An 18,798-nucleotide genomic window follows, 5' to 3' on the forward strand; every position below is an offset into this window, starting at 1 on the left:
AGGCTCAAGGCTTCCGTCCGCGCTTCTAAAATTACTGAATTCCTCAATATGAGGGAATTAAACATTCCTTCCTTCCGTCTCTCTCCTCTCCTTGGCAGAAAATCTGTTCATTTTAGCGGTTGTAGAAATAAACCTATTTTTTTAGTCCCTGAGGGAAAGCCAGGTGACTGGAGTTTGAGCAGTGGCTATAAGGCTGACCCGCGACCATAATTCCAGGAGCAGAAATTGAGACGCGCACCTATCTCTGAGCCCCCGACATGTGCACGGACGAGATTTGGTTTAAGCGAAATCTCGTGTGTGAGATTTTGCCAATTTCCGGTGGTTTTTTTTCTTCTTCTCTCTATGCACGGAAGCAAAGAAACCGCTGAAAATCGACTCAACCTCACGCGCGTGAGGATCCTTGTATGAGATTTTATGTGCTGCACAGGCACAGAAGCTAAATCCCACACCGATGGGCGTTCACGCACCCACAGGATGCCCGCGTGCCTGCGACGGTCCCTGAGACCTTAGCGGTAGCGACAACCCCCTCCTGTCAGCAATCCGCGGCTCTGGAGCCGCATGTGGCTCTTTCATCCCTCTGCCACGGCTCCCTGTTGCCGGTCGGCACCACAATTTCGACAGGAGCTTCTGGGTTGGAGTGGGTGGGATTTCGCGTTCAAAATAATGCAATACACAGCCATTCATGTGTAAACTCCTGGCAACAAAGGTGAGTATTTTGAGGGGACGGCACATTCGCATTGTTATACAAGCAGTACACTCACTACTTTACATTGTAAACAAGTCTCATTTCTTCAGTGTTTGCCACAAGAAAAGATACACTTAAATATTTACAAAATGTGAAGGGTATATTCACTTCTGTGACATACCGTGAGTTGAAGGCTACCAGCAAAAACCACACCTGTGCTAACATATGGTGCGGAATTGTGGGGCCTGTTAAAGGCTGCACCACTAGAACAAAACCAAGCATGCTTTCTAAGAATCACCTTGGGGACCGACAGAAATACATCCGCAGCAGCAGTAAGAGCTGAAACTGGCATCCACTCCATCTACAGTTTAACAGTTATTAAAGTCTTCAACTATTGGTGGAGGATTCTCCCAATGGAACCTGACAGACTCTCAAAAATGTGCTTAGAAGAACAGAGGGGCACACCCAAACCCACTACATGGGTCAACCAACTTTCTCAAACCACACTATATTTCGGTTTCTCAATGCAACACCTGCTTTCAGCCGGACATCAAGCCAAGGCAATATTTAAACAAAGAGTTTTAGATGTTAATGCACAAACTGATATTGAGGCACTTTCTAAGTGCAGGTCACTGAAATGGTTAGCCAAGAACAAAACAGCCTTTCAACTAGAAAAATACCTGACAATGGGTCTGACCCAATGCCATAGAACAGCACTCACTAGAGCAAGATTTGAGCAGTTAGATTCTATGGTTAAATATGGACAATTCCACCAAGTACCATATTTTGAGAGAATATGCATTTGCGGTGCACCAGAAATAGAAGACATTGCACATGTGCTACTCAATTGTAAACTCTACTCCTCAGTAAGACCTCAGTATTTACAGCCCCTACTTGACAAAATCATACACTGGGACTGTAATAAACAATTATCATATTTTCTTCATGGTACAAATATATATGTAGTTTCTAGAACCGCTAAGTTTATAGTCAGGGCTGTTCAGATGAGAATACGTTTTATAGAACATATTGGGGTGGCATGCAAAGGAGATGAACTCACTTAAGAATATTTTATATTAGTATCTTAGATTTGTTTAATATAATCCTTTGCACGAGTTATATTCTCATGTTTTACTACTCAATTTTAGCATATTATACTGCATTTTAACTTATTATTTATTCAGATTCCCTCTATTTTAGCCAATTTTATTGTATTTTAACCAGTCACAGTTTTATGACCACCGATGTGGTCCTTTTCCTCGCTTTGATATGGTCGATTGACTAATCAAATAAAGTTGATATTGATTGAGATTGATATTGACTACCAGCGTGACAGAAATATTTTGGCTCTCCCCTAGGGCCATCCTGCTCCGTATAAAACCGTTTCTGCCCGAGCCGCGATGCAGTCGACCATTTTGCGTCTCCCCGCCAACGCTTTCCAAGATGTCTTCCAGAAATATCCGGAGACTCTCGTCAGGGTGGTGCAGGTGAGGCTGGGCCGATTCTCCTCAGCTTGTTTATACGTTTTCCATTTTACAGGCACTGACTCACAACGGTACACTCTCCAAAAAATGGAGAGAAGGGCAACAGAACCGGCGGGCAAAGCATATCAACTGTCATTCCGCTTTCTCTCTCTTAGATCATCATGGTCCGACTGCAGAGGGTCACCTTCCTGGCTTTGCACAATTACCTGGGGCTGACCACCGAACTCTTCAGTTCTGTAAGTGAACGCTGCTGGTGGTACTTTTGTGGGACGTGGAATCATAGGGCGGGAAGGGAGCTCCGAGGTCATGTCGTACACCCCGCCTCCCTCTAAAATTGGCAAAATTGGCTGTGGAAATGCATGGCTTTGAGTTGGGTGGCCTGTAAAGGCCTCCCACATACAGATAGTTCTGGTTGGTCAACAAATTTAATAAGAGAGAAGGGTGGGGAGAGGAATAGATATGCTAAGTGGATGGATGCATTAGGTAGAATGGTTACATGGACAGAGAGGGATGACAATTGAAAGATGAATAGATAAATTCAGCGGTACCTCTACTTACGAACTTAATTCGTTCCATGACCAGGTTCTTAAGTAGAAAAGTTTGTAAGAAGAAGCAGTTTTCCCCATAGGAATCAATGTAAAAGCAAATAATGTGTGTGATTGGGGAAACCACAGGGAGGGTAGAGGCCCTGTTTCCTCCCAGGAGATTCAGAAGGCCCTATTTCCTCTCAGGAGGCCTCACGGAGGCTTCTCCTCGCCTTTCCTGGCCCTGTTTCCACCAAGGAGATTCCTAGAGAGGCCCCATGGAGGCTTCTCCTGGCCTTTTCCGGCCCTGTTTCCTCCCAGGAGATTCCTAGAGAGGCCCCACAGAGGCTTCTCCTTGCCTTTTCCGGTTACAGTTTTGGAGGCTCGGGTTTGTGAGTGGAAAATGGTTCTTGAGAAGAGGCAAAAAAATCTTGAACACCTGGTTCTTATCTGGAAAAGTTTGTAAGTAGAGGCGTTTGTAGTTAGAGGTACCAGTGTACTTTGAATGGATGAATAGATAAGATGGATGGATATCAGATATACCGTATTTTTCGGAGTATAAGACGCACCTTAGTTTTGGCGGAGGAAAAAAGGGGAAAGAATCTGCTTACCAAGTATTCATCCGGCTAGCGTCCTTACTCTGGTCAGCTTTAAAAAACCTTATTTGGAGAGAGTAACAATGAAAGAGCTTGCAAGCCGGTAAGAGCTAGGAACATCATTAGCACCTGGAAAGAAACATTCGGAGCAAGTAGAGCAATGGAAAAAACCCCTGCAAAGACTTACAGCTTGGAAAATATTATTTGCATAGAGTAACAATGAAAGAACCTGCAACGTAAGAGTTGGGAAGATCGTTAGCACTTAGTTAGGGCTGGGAAAAAAGCATTGGGAAAAAAAGCTACGTTCAGAGTATTATTATTATTATTATTATTATTATTATTTTTATTTTTAAATTTTATTTTTATTTTTATTTATTTATTAGATTTGTATGCCGCCGCTCTCCGTACACTCGGGGCGGCTCCCAACAATAACAAAGACGATGTAAGAACAGATCTAATAATTTTAAAAACACTAATAACCCCATTATTAAAAGCAAGCGTACACACAAACATACCACGTATAAACTGTATAGGCCCGGGGGAGATGTCTCACTTCCCCCATGCCTGACGGCAAAGATGGGTCTTAAGGAGTTTACGAAAGGCAAGGAGGGTGGGGGGCAGTTCTGATCTCTGGGGGGAGCTGGTTCCAGAGGGTCAGGGCCGCCATAGTGAGGGCTCTTCCCCTGGGCCCCGCCAAACGACATTGTTTAGTCGACGGGACCCGGAGAAGGCCAACTCTGTGGGACCTAACCGGCCGCTGGGATTCGTATAAGATGCACCTGAATTTTAAGCTTCTTTAAGGAGGAAAAAGGTGCATTTTATGCTACGAAAAATACGGTAACTAGATGGAAAGAGAGAGAGAGAGGAAAAGAAGGAAAGAAAGAAGGAATTGGAGGACTGGGATGCAGCTTTGGGCTCTCGGGGGCTGCCCAGGGGGCTTCCTGACCCGAAGTTTTGTCCCGGCTCTTCCGCCCTCCCAGGAGAGCCAGGCCATCCCCCTCGTCTCGATTGCCAGCGTCACCTCCAGCAGCAACCCCAGCCGGGTGGTCAAAAGGCAGCTGTCCAACCTGTCGGAGGAGGAACGGGCCGAGATGCTGGAGAGACACACCTCCCTGGAGGCCACAGGTGAGCCTTTGCCCCCCCTCGGACAGGTCACTTGTGCAAGGATTTGGCCTCTCTCAGCCGCTCCCATCTGCTTTCTCTCCCCCTTCCTTCCTTCCTTCCTTCCTTTTTCTTTCTTTTTCTTCCTTGCTTCCATCCATCCATCCATCCATCCATCCTTTTTTGTTTTTTCCTCCCGCCCGCCCTCCCTCCTTTCTTTCTTTCTTTCTATCTTTCTTCTTTTTCTTTCTTATTTCTTTCTTATTTTTCTTTCTTCTCTTGCTTTCCCTTCCTCATTTCTTCCCTTGTTCTTGCTTTCTTCTCGCTTTCCTTCCCTCCTTCCTTCCTTCCTCTCTCTCTCTCTCTCTTTCTTTCTTTCTTCTTTTTCTTTCTTATTTCTTTCTTCTTTTTCTTTCTTCTCTTGCTTTCCTTCCCTCCTTCCTTCCTTCCTTTCTCTCTCTTTCTTTCCTTCTTTCTTCTTTTTCTTCTCTTGCTTTCTCTCTGTTCATCCCTCCCTCCTTTATTTTTCCTTTCTTGCTTCCTTCCTTCCCTCCCTCCTCTTTCTTCCTCCTCTCTCTGTCTCTCCCTCCCTCTCTCCCCTCTCTCTCTTTTTGTAGGATTGGGTTAGCTTGAAAGAGGACAACAGCACCCCAGTTAGTGAGCCCTCAATCCTGCTTTAGGCAGCGTAACCCTTGGCCTTCACCTCCAACCAACCCAACCCACCACCATAGGGCCTGGCCCTCTGAGCAATTTCTTTTAAGGGGGATTATTTACATTTGGCAGCAATTTCCTTTGCTGGGAAACTCACCTGACATGTTTCCCCATTGTAGATATTGGAAAACTTCCTGGGCCAGAACTTCCGCTTCGAAGAAGCTTATCGCTCAACATCCCTTTTGGTTATACCGATGCTGCAGGTAACGTATCTTTTCTTTTCTGTTGGATTTTTAACTCCGCTTCTAAATCTTTAGGCCGGCTAAACGCTGTCCAAAATATAAAATATATATTATTAAATATAAATTTAAATTTAGTTCTGGAGACCACACCTACAAAAAGATATGGATGAAATTGGAACGGGTCCAAAGAGGGGCTACAAGAATGGTGGAAGGTCTTAAGCATAAAACATATCAGGAAAGACTTAATGAACTCAGTCTGTCTAGTCTGGAGGACAGAAGGAAAAGGGGGAACAGGATCGAAACATTTAAATATGTTAAAGGGTTAAATAAGGTCCAGGAGGGAAGTGTTTTTAATAGGAAAGTGAACACAAGAACAAGGGGACACAATCTGAAGTTAGTTGGGGGAAAGATCAGAAGCCACGTAAGTAAATATTATTTGACTGAAAGAGTAGTAGATCCTTGGAACAAACTTCCAGCAGACGTGGTTGGTAAATCCACAGTAACTGAATTTAAACATGCCTGGGATAAACATCCATCCATTGTAAGATAAAATACAGGAAATAGTATAAGGGCAGACTAGGTGGACCATGAGGTCTTTTTCTGCCGTCAGTCTTCTATGTTTCTATGTATAAATAATATAAATATAAATAATATAAATATAAATAAATATATTAAGAGGGTAGATGGGGGAGTGAAGTGTGAAGTAAGCCTTTCTCTGTCCTCCATTTGTGACCTCCCTCAGGTGGAGCTAAGACAGATCTGGAATCCATCAGCGACCAACCTCGGATTGAAGTGGAGGCTTCTTCCTCCGACACAGCTGCCTATAAGGTATCTTTTCTCCTCAGCCTCCCTCAGTTCCTCCTGCATTTAACTACCTATAGTTAATTATACAGGGTGTATAGTAAACCTGGAAAAGAGGGAAATCAGGAAATTCTCTTCCTTTTCCACCTCCTCCTTCTTCTCTTCCTCCTCCTCTTCCTCTTCTCTGCTCTATTCCTAATTTCTATTCTATTCTCTACTATACTCTATTCTACCCTATTCCTAATTTCTACTCTATTCCTAAATTCTATTCTATTCCATGCCATTCCATTTCACCCCACTCCACTATTATTCTATTCTAGTCTATCCCTTATTCTATCCCATTTCATCCCATTATTCTATCCTATCCCATTTCATCCCATCCCATCCCATCTCACTCCACCCCACTCCATTATTATTCTATTCTATTCTATTCTATTCTATTCTGTGCTATGCCATGCCATGCCATTCCTTTCCACTCCACTATTATTCTATTCTGTCCCTTATTCTATCCCATCCCATCCATTATTCTATTCTGTTCCATTCCACTCCACTCCATTATTATTCTATTCTTCTATTCTATTCTATTTTTCAAGCTGAAACAGTTGTCAGGGAATAAAGATGCTTCAATGTAAGTTCGATTATTTGTAATTACATTCTTAACCTCCAGTGTGAAAAGTGAATCCTGGTCTTTCCTATTCCCCCTCCCCTACCTCTGCCCCCCCTCTGCCAGCCCACCTCGAAGAAAACCGTGACGGTGACTGAGATGCCCTCGGCCATCTTCCATTACACCCAGACCGACACGCCCGTCCAGGAGTCCGGTGTGCCCAAGCAGCTCAACACCATCTTAGAAGCAGCCAAGAAAGACCTTCTGACCTTGATGAAGCTGGACGTGAGTGGGTCTTAGCAGAAAAGGGGACATTTGGGTGGGAACCAACCAGCCGCGGGTCCCTCAAGGCTCAACAGAAGCACCTCACTGAGGACTAGGAGAATGTAGAGGCTTCTGCATTGACCATCCGGAGATCTACTTTAGTTTGCAGAGCTAAGAAAAGAGACGAGGTTTACTCTTCTTTTTTTTAATTCTTCGATGGCTGTTTAGGATCTCTCTCTCTTGAATGGGAAAGTGACCCTCCATCAAGTCACTGCAGGAACGATGGTGTCGCGGCAAGGCGACCAGGTGAGCATAGAACACACAGGTAACTTGGGAATGGGCGTGAGAGTGAGGCTGGGCCAAAATGTCAGATTCTATGCCTCTGTTTATTTTTATTTTTGAAATACTTTTATTGACTCATTTTAAAAACAACATGTATGTAAAAATATACATATTATACATATAATACAAAAATATACATATATACAAATAAACATGTGCCATTGACATGTAAACATAACTTGACAAAGACATAAACAGAGGCTTCTCCACACCTTTTCTGGCCCTGTTTCCTCCCAGGAGATTCCTAGAAAGGCCCCACAGAGGCTTCTCCCTGCCTTTTCTGGCCCTATTTCCTCCCAGGGGATTCCTAGAGAGGCCCCACGGAGGCTTCTCCCTGCCTTTTCCGGCCCTGTTTCCTCCCAGGGGATTCCTAGAGAAGCCCAACAGAGGCTTCTCCCTGCCTTTTCTGGCCCTATTTCCTCCCAGGGGATTCCTAGAAAGGCCCCACAGAGGCTTCTCCCTGCCTTTTCCGGCCCTGTTTCCTCCCAGGGGATTCCTAGAGAAGCCCAACAGAGGCTTCTCCCTGCCTTTTCTGGCCCTGTTTCCTCCCAGGGGATTCCTAGAGAGGCCCCACGGAGGCTTCTCCCTGCCTTTTCCGGCCCTGTTTCCTCCCAGGAGATTCCTAGAGAAGCCCAACAGAGGCTTCTCCCTGCCTTTTCTGGTTACAGTTTCGGAGGCTCGGGTTTGTAAGTGGAAAATGGTTCTTGAGAAGAGGCAAAAAAACCCTTGAACACTCAGTTCTTATCTAGAAAAGTTCGTAAGTAGAGGCGTTCTTAGGTAGAGGTACCACTGTCCTGCTCTTAAGTTAAAATCCACGGAGAGTGGCGGCATACAAATCCAATAAATAAATGAATGAATGAATGAATGAATGAATACATACATACATACATACATACATACATACATACATACATACATACATACATTTTAAAAAAATAAATAAATATAATAAAATAATAAAATAAAATAAAGTTAAGTTAAGTTAAGTTAAATAAAATAAAATAAAATAAAATAAAATAAATAACATAACATAACATAACATAAATAAAGTAAAGTAAAGTAACGTAACGTAACTTAAAGTAACATAACAAAAAATAAAATAAATTAAAAAATAAAATAAAATAAAAAATAAAATAAAATAAAATAAAATAAAATGGTATGTGGAAAATATGCCCCTATTTTGGTGGAGGCGTTTGAATGTTGTTTGGTGATAGGCACTTAGAGCATTGTGTATGTGAATGTTTTACTATTATTATAAAAATCAATTTAAAACATTTTTTTTTAAAAAAGCACTAAGCAAAATTAAAAAACCCACCCGAAACCTGTTTGTCCTTCCTGTGAATGACGGGCGTGTTTGACTTGCTCCCTTGTAGGATGTCAGCATCCGTTTTGTGATCTCGGGGGTTTTGCACGTCTACCAGCGGAAGATCGACTCGGAGGAAGAGACCTGCCTCTTCCTGACCCACCCGGGAGAGCTGGTGGGGCAGCTCGCCGTACTGACGGGAGAACCTCTCATCTTCACCATCAAGGCCAACCGTGATTGCACCTTCTTGGCGATCTCCAAGTCCCACTTTTACGAGTGAGTCCCTCCTCCCCTCCCTTCCTCTCCTACAGGCAGTCCTCGGCTTAACAGCCGTTCACTTAGCGAACGGTTCAAAGTTACAACGAGGCACGGAGGCGAGGGACTGTTTTCCACGCTCGCCACCGTCGCAGCATCCCCGTGGACCAGTGATGGGTCAGGTGCTACGCTCCAGTAGCAGTTTTTGCGATGCACGTGCAGCTGTGCAGGAAGAGGGAGATTGTGATCCCCCTATATAGAGCTTTGGTGGGACCCCATTTGGAGTACTGTGTTCAGTTCTGGAGACCTCACCTACAAAAAGATATTGACAAAATTGAACGGGTCCAAAGACGGGCTACAAGAATGGTGGAAGGTCTCAAGCATAAACCGTATCAGGAAAGACTTCATGAACTCCATCTGTATAGTCTGGAGGACAGAAAGAAAAGGGGGGACATGATCGAAACATTTAAATATGTTAAAGGATTAAATAAGGTCCAGGAGGAAAGTGTTTTTAATAGGAAAGTGAACACAAGAACAAGGGGACACAATCTGAAGTTAGTTGGGGGGAAGATCAAAAGCAACATGAGAAAATATTATTTGACTGAAAGAGTAATAGATCCTTGGAACAAACTTCCAGCAGACGTGGTTGGTAAATCCACAGTAACTGAATTTAAACCTGCCTGGGATAAACATATATCCACTCTAAGATAAAATACAGAAAATAGTATAAGGGCAGACTAGATGGACCATGAGGTCTTTTTCTGCCATCAGTCTTCTATGTTAGATTAGCAGAATAGAGTAGATGCTAGGGTAGTAGATGCTTGGAACAAACTTCCTGCAGACGTGGTTGGTAAATCCACAGTAACTGAATTTAAACCTGCCTGGGATAAACATAGATCCATCCTAAGATAAAATACAGGAAATAGTATAAGGGCAGACTAGATGGACCATGAGGTCTTTTTCTGCCGTCAGTCTTCTATGTTTCTATGCCCCAGAGTTTCACAAAGGGCAGAGAAGACGACAATGATGAACCAGCTGAGCCAGGGATGCCCTGGCCTTTGCTAGCGGCATGCCTCTACCTCCGCCACAGGATTAAGTACGGAGCCAGCTGCCGGCTTAATTACACCCTTAGACGTGACGCCCAGCTGTGATGTGCTAAATACAGGGTCCCTGTCATGGAACCGAGGGCAGGGTGGGAGGGCTCTTGGAGCCAGCTTTAATTAAACTATCACCAGGATGGGTAGAGAAGGAAGGAAGGCGGTGTAAAGGAGTGGGAGAGGTTCAGGCCAGGACATTGCCTTAAGGCCCTTACTTAACGGAAGAGAGAGAAAGGGAACCTAAGAATCTAAGAAGAGCCAGGCTGAATGGGGCCAAAGCCCATTGAGTCCAGCATTCTATATCCCACAGTGGCCCACTAATTGTCCATGGGGATCTTGAGCAGAAAGAGAAGGCAAGACCCTCCCTTTCCCTTGACCCCCAACAAATGGGACCTGAGGGAACCCTGCCTGCCTCAACAAAAGATAGAGGTGGCACTTGGAAGAAGGAGGAAGGAAGGAAAGAAGGAAGGAAGGAAGGAAGGAAGGGAAGGAAGGAAGGAAGGAAGGAAAAATAGGAAGGGAAGTGAGGGAGGGAGGGAGGGAGGGAAGGAAAAAAGGGAAGGCCCTAAGAAGAGCCCTGCTGAATGGGGCCAAAGCCCATTGAGTCCAGCATTCTGTGTCCCACAGTGACCCACCAATTGTCCATGGGGATCTTGAGCAGAAAGAGAAGGCAAGACCCTCCCTTTCCCTTGACCCCCAACAAATGGTGCTCAAGGGAACCCTGCCTGCCTCAACCAACATAGAGGCGGCACTTGGACATCCGTTTCAATAACCACCTAAGATACACTCGGCATCCATGAATCTGTCTAATCCTCCCTTGAAGCTATCCAGGCTGACAGCTGTCAAAACCTCTTCTAGAAGGGAATTCCATCAACCAAGGGCCCTCTGGGTGAAGAAATCTTTCCCTTGATTTGTCCTCACTTTCTTACCTATGAGCTTTAGGGAGGGTCCCCTCGTCCTATTATTGCGTGATAGAGAAAATAATTTTTCTCTATCCACCTTTTCTCTCCCATGCGTGATTTTATACCCTTCGATCAAGTCACCTCTTAAATGCCGTCTCTCAAGGCTGAAGAGACCAAGGCCTTGCAACCTGGTTTCCTAAGGGAGGGGCTCCATGTCCTTGATCATTTGCGTTGCCCTTTTTTGCACCTTTTCCAGTTCCACTATATCCTTCTTGAGGTGAGGTGACCAGAACTCTCAAGAGAGAGTCTTAAGAGAGGCGGTTTCGTCTCCTGGCCTAGAAATCAGGAAATTGTGAATTCTAGTGCTGCCTTGGGTCGAAAAGCCGGCTGGGTGACTTTGGGCCTCTCATCAGGAGATGACGAGTTCTAGTCTCCTCTTAGGCACAAAAATTTGGGGCCACTCACTAGGAGATGTGAGTTTTAGTTCTGCCTTAGGCACAAAAATTTGGGGCCACTGACTAGGAGACGTCAAGTTCTAGTCTCCCCTTAGACACAAAAATTTGGGGGCCCTCACCAAAAGATGTGAGTTCTAGTCCTTCCTTAGGCACAAAAATTTGGGGCCACTCACTGGGAGACGCTGAGTTCTAATCTCTCCTTAGGCACAAAAATTTGGGGCCAATCACCAGGTGACAGTGAGTTCTCTAGTCCTGCCTTAGGCAAGAAAGTTGGCTAAGTGACTTTGAGCTGGTCCCTTCCTCTCGGCCCATAGATGCCGGTAGATGCGAAAGATTGATTGTAAGTGTCTTGTTTTTTTTTTAGTACCGCTGTCGCTTCCAAACAGTTACTACAACGAATAGCTGCAAACCAAGGACTGTTGTGTGGTGGTTTTGGTGGACCTTGCCAGGAACTATATTCTTAACCGCTTGGCCCAATTAAGAAGGCTTTGAATGGGTACTTTTGGGTTCCATCCCCCCCGTCCCCATTGGTGAAACTTTCTCACAGGTCTCTCCTTCCAGGATCATGCGCGAACAACCCACGGTGGTCTTGGGTGTGGCCCACATGGTAGTGAAGCGCATGTCGTCCTTTGTGAGGCAGATCGACTTCGCCCTGGACTGGATGGAGGTGGAAGCTGGACGCGCCGTTTACAGGTAGAGGATCAAAGAAAGGACAGTCCTCCACTTAGAATAGAATAGAATCTTTATTTGGAATAGAATAGAATAGAATAGAATCTTTATTGAGAATAGAATAGAATAGAATCTTTATTCGGAATAGAATAGAATAGAATAGAATCTTTTTTTGGAATAGAATAGAATAGAATCTTTATTGAGAATAGAATAGAATAGAATAGAATCTTTATTGAGAATAGAATAGAATCTTTATTTGGAATAGAATAGAATAGAATCTTTATTGAGAATAGAATAGAATAGAATCTTTATTTGGAATAGAATAGAATAGAATAGAATCTTTATTTGGAATAGAATAGAATAGAATATTGAAAATGGAGTAGAATCTTTATTGAGAGTAGAATAGAATAGAATCTTTATTGAGAATAGAATAGAATAGAATCTTTAGAGAATAGAATCTTTATATAGAATAGAATAGAATACAATACAATCTTTATTGAGAATAGAATAGAATTCTTTATTGGCCAAGTATGATTGGACACATAAGGAATTTGTCAGGTACATTTCTGCTTTTAATTCTACTTTGTTGTTTATTCTTTCTTTTATCCAATTTTTAATCATATTCCAATTTTTTTTTTTGGTCTCTTGTCATGTCCACCATAGGTGGTAGCATGTCCCATGGATTGCTTTATACGCTTCCAATATTTAGGGTCCACAAGTCCCAAAGTGGCAGATTTGGGCGAACCTCTGCTCTACCTAACCCCATTCTCCTTTCTAGGCAGGGGGATCATTCGGACTGCACCTACATTGTCCTGAACGGACGTCTCCGTTCGGTCATCAGGTTGGACGACGGGAAGAAACACTTGACCGGTGAATACGGCCGAGGGGACCTGATTGGCGTGGTAAGGAGAGAAGGGGGCTGGCTGACCGTTCTGGATTTGGGCTTTTTAGCAGAAATCGCACGACAAGAGAATCAGAAGGGACTTTAGAGGTTGTCTAGTCTACCACTCACACCACACACACACACACACTGGAGCAGGAGGCCATTACGGATTACAGAGTTGGGGGGGACCTCCGAGGTGTTCTGGACTGACCTCTGCTCGAGGAAACTCTCACAGAGTCGCGGCATCACAGAATTTGGAAGGGACCTTGAAGGTCATGCCATCGTGCTGAAGGTGACGTGGGCCAGGAATGGTTGGGTGGTTGCATGTTATCCAACTAGTCAGATAAACCAGGGGCGTCCAGCTTGGGAACGAGTTCAGCCCATCACCTGCATATAAGGAGCTATTTGCAGTATCTCTAGGAATGGAATAGAATAGGTTAGATTAGATTAGAATAGAACAGAATATTGAATAGAATAGAATAAAATAAAAGGTAGAGTAGATGAATAGAATAGAATATAGAAGAGGATAGAATAAAGAATAGAATAGAATAAACAGTGGACTGGACAGTAGAATAGAATAAAATATAGAATGGAATAGAATATTGAATAGAATAGAATAGAGAATAGAATAGAATAAAGAATAGAATAAATAGTATAGACAGTATAATAGAAAAGAAGAGAATAGAGAATAGAGTAGAATAAACAATAGAATAGAACAGAACAGAATTAGAATAGAGAATAGAATAGAATAAACAGTAGAGTATACAGTAGAATAGAATAAAGAATAGAATATAGAATAGAATAGAACACAACAGAATAAACAGAGTAGACAATGGAATAGAATAGACTAGGCAATAGAATAGAATAGAATAATGAATAGAATAGAGAATAGAATAGAATAAAGAATAGAATAGAATAAATAGTATAGACAGTAGAATAGACAATAGAATAGAATAATGAATAGAATAGAGAATAGAATAGAATAAATAGTATAGACAGTAGAATAGAGAATAGAATAGAATAAACAATAGAGTAGAATAAACAATAGAATAGAACAGAACGGAATAGAACAGTAGAGTAGACATTAGAATAGAATAGAATAGAATAAACAGTAGAGTGGACATTGACAGTAGAATAGAATAGAATACAGAATAGAATAGAATAAATCGTAAGTCGCTGTTTCCAGGGCCATTGTAACTTCAGTCACTAAACGAAGTGTTGTAAGTCCAAGGACTAATTATACGGTTTGCAAAATGCGATACACGCACCTGAGTCACGGGCCACTTCTCTTTAAGCAAACTCTGCAGCCCGACGAAGCGACTCCCGTAGTTGCCAGGCCGCCCCCTCCCTTCCCCCCCCTCTCGGCCCTGGTGATATATCACCGCGCATCTGAAATTAAATTAGCGAGAGCTGCTCGAAGCCAGCTGGTGAGGCAGCAAATTCCATTATACGCTCCAGGAGAGGAGGAGGAAATAGCCAGCTCTAAACTTTCTAGTTAATTCAGCTCATAAATATTGGCGCGGAAGGGGCAAAGAGCAAACGGCTTACGTCTCCGTCGGCCGGGATCTTAAAAGTATTTCTTTCTCTGTCTCGGAGCCCCTTGTTTCTTCCTCTCCTGCAGAGAGGAAAGATCGCGGCTCCAGCGTTGACGTTGAGAGTCAACCAATCTTTGCCAGTGCAACCCAAGGAAGCCCTCGATGGACAATCCACCGTTGACTCTTCTTAAGTCTCTAAATTTTCTGGGTACTTATTTCAACACTACAATCTCTTTCTCCTTGTGTTTAAGAGTCTTTGAGACCAAAATTTATATTGCTGAGTGAGAAATTGTCGAAACGGGTTTTGTTCCCATTCAGCGACTCTCCTTGCTCAATTGTTATGTACCGTGTTTTTCGGAATATAAGACGCACTGGAGTCTGTTCTGCCGGCATGTGCTAACCACCCTTAATTACAGGTTAATTAGTCCAAGCAGACACACACGCACACGATAGAAGGCAAATAAATGTTCTTTATCAACAGAAGAGAAGGAAAAACCCCTCCCTTTTAAACTTCAAAGGGATTTCTTGTAGCAACAAGGCACAGTTGAAATACAATGCAAGCATAGTTCCCTCTAAGCTGAGCAGTGAGCAATCGCTCACTTAAAAATCATCATCAACTCAGAGTTTCCCAAACCTGCCCAGAAGCCGAGAGGGAAAGAGTGAGAGGGAAGGAGAGAGAGAGGAAGAGAGGAAGAGAGAGAAACAGATAGAAAAAAGAGAGGAAGGAAAAGAGTAAGAAAAAGAATGGGAGTAAGGAAGAGAGAAAGAAAATCAAAATCTAGTTTGAAACTAGCTCAACTATTTAAGTGGCATTTTGATATTGATAGAGTTGCCCTATTGTGAGCTCACTGTTATAGACACACAGTACAGTATTTTATTTTGAAATTCTTTGAGGCAAAACAGGGTGGGTTTTTTGTTTGTTTGTTTGTTTGTTTATTTATTTATTTATTATTTCTGTGCCGCCCAGTCCCGAAGGGACTGCCGCTCAGACACTATACTTTTCCGCCCCCCCCCAAAAAAAATTAGAGGGAACACTGAATACAAGAACGAAGTCCAATTATTAACTTAGTAACTGTGAAATTGGGTCACAGATACTGTTGTCCAAACAGTGATAAACACTCCCAATGAAGTATAATCCAAAATCCAGGAATCCAAACACAGTCTTGATTGAATACAGTCAGGAAACAACAATTTGCCTTGACGAACTGCGATCAGATAATCTTCCACAACGGCCAAGCCAGCACGCTGCTATTTTTATCAGCCTCTCTAATTGGAGCCCCACCCAAACACAGGTGGCCTCTCTTATCTCCTGTAATATTTCTTAAGTTGTTCTCTCCTATGCATCACTCTACGCATGCGTGGCTCTGTCATACGTTCCTCATCTGAATCCAGTGAAGATAAAGATGATTGATCTCCTCTTGAGTTGTCTGCCAAGCCCCCCTCTTCCATGTTTCCCCCACCTCCACATTCCTTGGGGCAGGAGCTGGGCCAGAGCTAGCCACAACAGAGGATTAGACTCAGGGGATGAAAATAGGGAAAAGAATCTGCTTACCAGGTATTCGGCGATTCTTCTTGCTCAATTGTTAAGTACTGTATTTTTCAGAGTATAAGACGCACTGGAGTATAAGACTCACCTTAGTTTTTGGAGATGAAAATAGGGAAAAGATATTTATCTGGCTAGCATCCTTAGTCTGGTCAGCTTCAGCACATTATTTTATCCCCTGGTCTCCTGGTGATTGGCTCAAAGTCACCCAGCCAGCTTGGATGCCTATGGTGGGACTATAACTCACCATCGCCTGCTTTCTAGCTTGCTACCTAACCACTAGACCAAAATGGCTCTCTTACGATTGCAAATTATTCATTCATTCATTCATTCATTTATTTATTAGATTTTTATGCTGCCCCTCTCTGTAGACTCGGGGCGGCTCACAGCAATAATAATATATAACACATCTAATAATTTAAGCGAAACACTAAAAAACCCATTATTAAAAGCAAACATACACACAAACATCCCATACATAAACTGTATAGGCCCCGGGGAGATGTTTCAATTCCCCCATGCCTGATGGCAGAGGTGGGTTTTAAGGAGTTTACGAAAGGCGAGGAGGGTGGGGGCAGTTCTAATCTCCGGGGGGAGCTGGTTCCAGAGGGCCGGGGCCGCCAAAGAGAAGGCTCTTCCCCGTTGTCCCTCCGAGTCTGCGGAGAGGGACAGCATATAAATCAAACAAACAAACAAACAAACAAATAAATAATAAAAAAAATAGTATAAGGGCAGATTAGATGGATCATGACGTCTTTTTCTGCCATCAGTCTTCTATGTTTCTATGTTTCTACTGCAAAATCTCTATTTCCTCCCCAATCTGGGGGAAGGATACTGCAAAATCTGGAAGTGGATTCCGTAAACCAAGGACCCTCTGGGGCAAGAAATCTTTCTCTTTATTTGTCCTCACTTTCTGTGAGCTCTAGGGAGGGCCCCCTCGTCCTAGTATTGTGTGATAGAGGAAAGAATTTTTCTCCATCCACCTTTTCTATCCCATGCATGATTTTATACACTTCGATCAAGTCACCCCTTCAACGCCGTCTTTCAAGGCTGAAGAGACCAAGGCGTCGCAACCTGGTGTCATAAGGGAGGGGCTTTATTTCCTTGATATTCTTGTTGCCCCCCCTTTTTTGCACCTTTTCCAGTTCCATTATAGAAACATAGAAGACTGACGGCAGAAAAAGACCTCATGGTCCATCTAGTCTGCCCTTATACTATTCCCTGTATTTTATCTTACAATGGATATATGTTTATCCCAGGCATGTTTAAATCCAGTTACTGTGGATTTACCAACCACGTCTGCTGGAAGTTTGTTCCAAGGATCTACTACTCTTTCAGTAAAATAATATTTTCTCATGTTGCTTTTGATCTTTCCCCCAACTAATTTCAGATTGTGTCCCCTTGTTCTTGTGTTCACTTTCCTATTAAAAACACATCCCTCCTGGACCTTATTTAACCCTTTAACATATTTAAATGTTTCGATCATGTCCCCCCTTTTTCTTCTGTCCTCCAGACTCTACAGATTGAGTTCATGAAGTCTTTCCTGATACGTTTTATGCTTAAGACCTTCCACCATTCTTGTAGCCCGTCTTTGGACCTGTTCAATTTTGTCAATATCTTTTTATAGGGAAGGTCTCCAGAACTCAACACAGTATTCCAAATGTGGTCTCACCAGCGCTCTATACAAGGGGATCACAATCTCCCTCTTCCTGCTTGTTATACCTCTAGCTATGCAGCCAAGCATCCTACTTGCTTTTCCTACTGCCCGACCACACTGCGCACCCATTTTGAGACGGTCAGAAATCACCACCCCTAAATCCTTCTCTTCTGAAGTTTTTGCTATCATAGTTTCAATACACGTTTCAATGACAGGTGTCTCCTCCTCCTGGCAAGTCTACTCCCCAAGGATGCCTCTTCCTCCTCCTCCTTGTCTACTCATCAAGAGAGAAACAGCACTCAAGATCTTTGCTCAACTCCCGAATGTCTTGGCAGCACAAATGTTGGCTACCCTTCCATGGGGTTGGAGATCCTTGGCAAGGAGGAGTCGCCCTAAGAGGGTTTTCGAAGGAGACACTCTGTTCTTTGCCGAATCTCCAGCCTTGCGTTCTCCTTGGCTGTTCTTCTTTGTCCTTCTCCAATCCCATCCCGAAGCCTTCGTCCAGCGAAGACACCTGTTTTGGCTAGAATTGCGGTGTTCTATTGTGGCTTCGATGTGAAAAGCAATCAGCTAAAAACAGATGCCGTGCTCCTTCACGGCACTGGCTAATAAAATAAAATACGAACCAGTTTTAGATTTAGATTTAATTGGATTTGTATGCCGCCCCGTCTCCGAGGACTCGGGGCGACTCACAGCATGGACAGGAAAACAGGAAACAATAATAACAATCCAATTATACCTTAAAAAGCAATCTTAAAATTCTAATTAAAAACTATCAATATCATTCATTCAGCCTTCAAACTTAAGCATTCATCGGTCGGGGGAGAATATCTAAGGCAGTGTTTCCCAAGAAAATATTTTTTTGTAATCATCGCAGTTGACCTTATATTTTTCTGAATCATTTTTTGTTCTGATTTCAAAAATGTATATAGTTTTTCCATGGAAGAGTTTCAATGGAGCAGTGTCTTTATTATAAGGTATAGGAAATATACTGGCGACATTAAGAAAACAGTAATTATCACATACATTGAAAATGTAGAAATAATGTAATAACAAAAAATGCTTTTATATCAGAAACTTTATGTGAGAGAGCAAAACTAAGCATATTTTTGGAATCAGCACATCAAACTCCATTCAACAGACATATTATTATTATTATTATTATTATTATTATTATTATTATTTATTTATTTATTGGATTTGTA

The 18,798-nt window shown here is 42.9% G+C and overlaps 1 protein-coding gene across 1 annotated transcript in view; it reads left to right on the forward strand.

The window, feature by feature from the left end:
* Positions 1–18,798, forward strand: part of PNPLA7 (patatin like phospholipase domain containing 7) — a 70,890-nt gene that overhangs the window by 15,909 nt on the left and 36,183 nt on the right. Inside the window, exons 9-18 of the mRNA XM_070759554.1 lie at positions 2,044–2,172; positions 2,325–2,405; positions 4,270–4,414; positions 5,221–5,304; positions 6,026–6,111; positions 6,815–6,973; positions 7,181–7,258; positions 8,668–8,873; positions 11,868–11,999; positions 12,754–12,877. Coding sequence (XP_070615655.1) covers positions 2,044–2,172; positions 2,325–2,405; positions 4,270–4,414; positions 5,221–5,304; positions 6,026–6,111; positions 6,815–6,973; positions 7,181–7,258; positions 8,668–8,873; positions 11,868–11,999; positions 12,754–12,877 — 1,224 coding nt within the window. The remainder of the gene's footprint in view (positions 1–2,043; positions 2,173–2,324; positions 2,406–4,269; positions 4,415–5,220; positions 5,305–6,025; positions 6,112–6,814; positions 6,974–7,180; positions 7,259–8,667; positions 8,874–11,867; positions 12,000–12,753; positions 12,878–18,798) is intronic.

The sequence above is a fragment of the Erythrolamprus reginae genome, chromosome 8, assembly GCF_031021105.1.
Source record: "Erythrolamprus reginae isolate rEryReg1 chromosome 8, rEryReg1.hap1, whole genome shotgun sequence".
NCBI classification, from domain to species: Eukaryota; Metazoa; Chordata; class Lepidosauria; order Squamata; family Dipsadidae; genus Erythrolamprus; species Erythrolamprus reginae.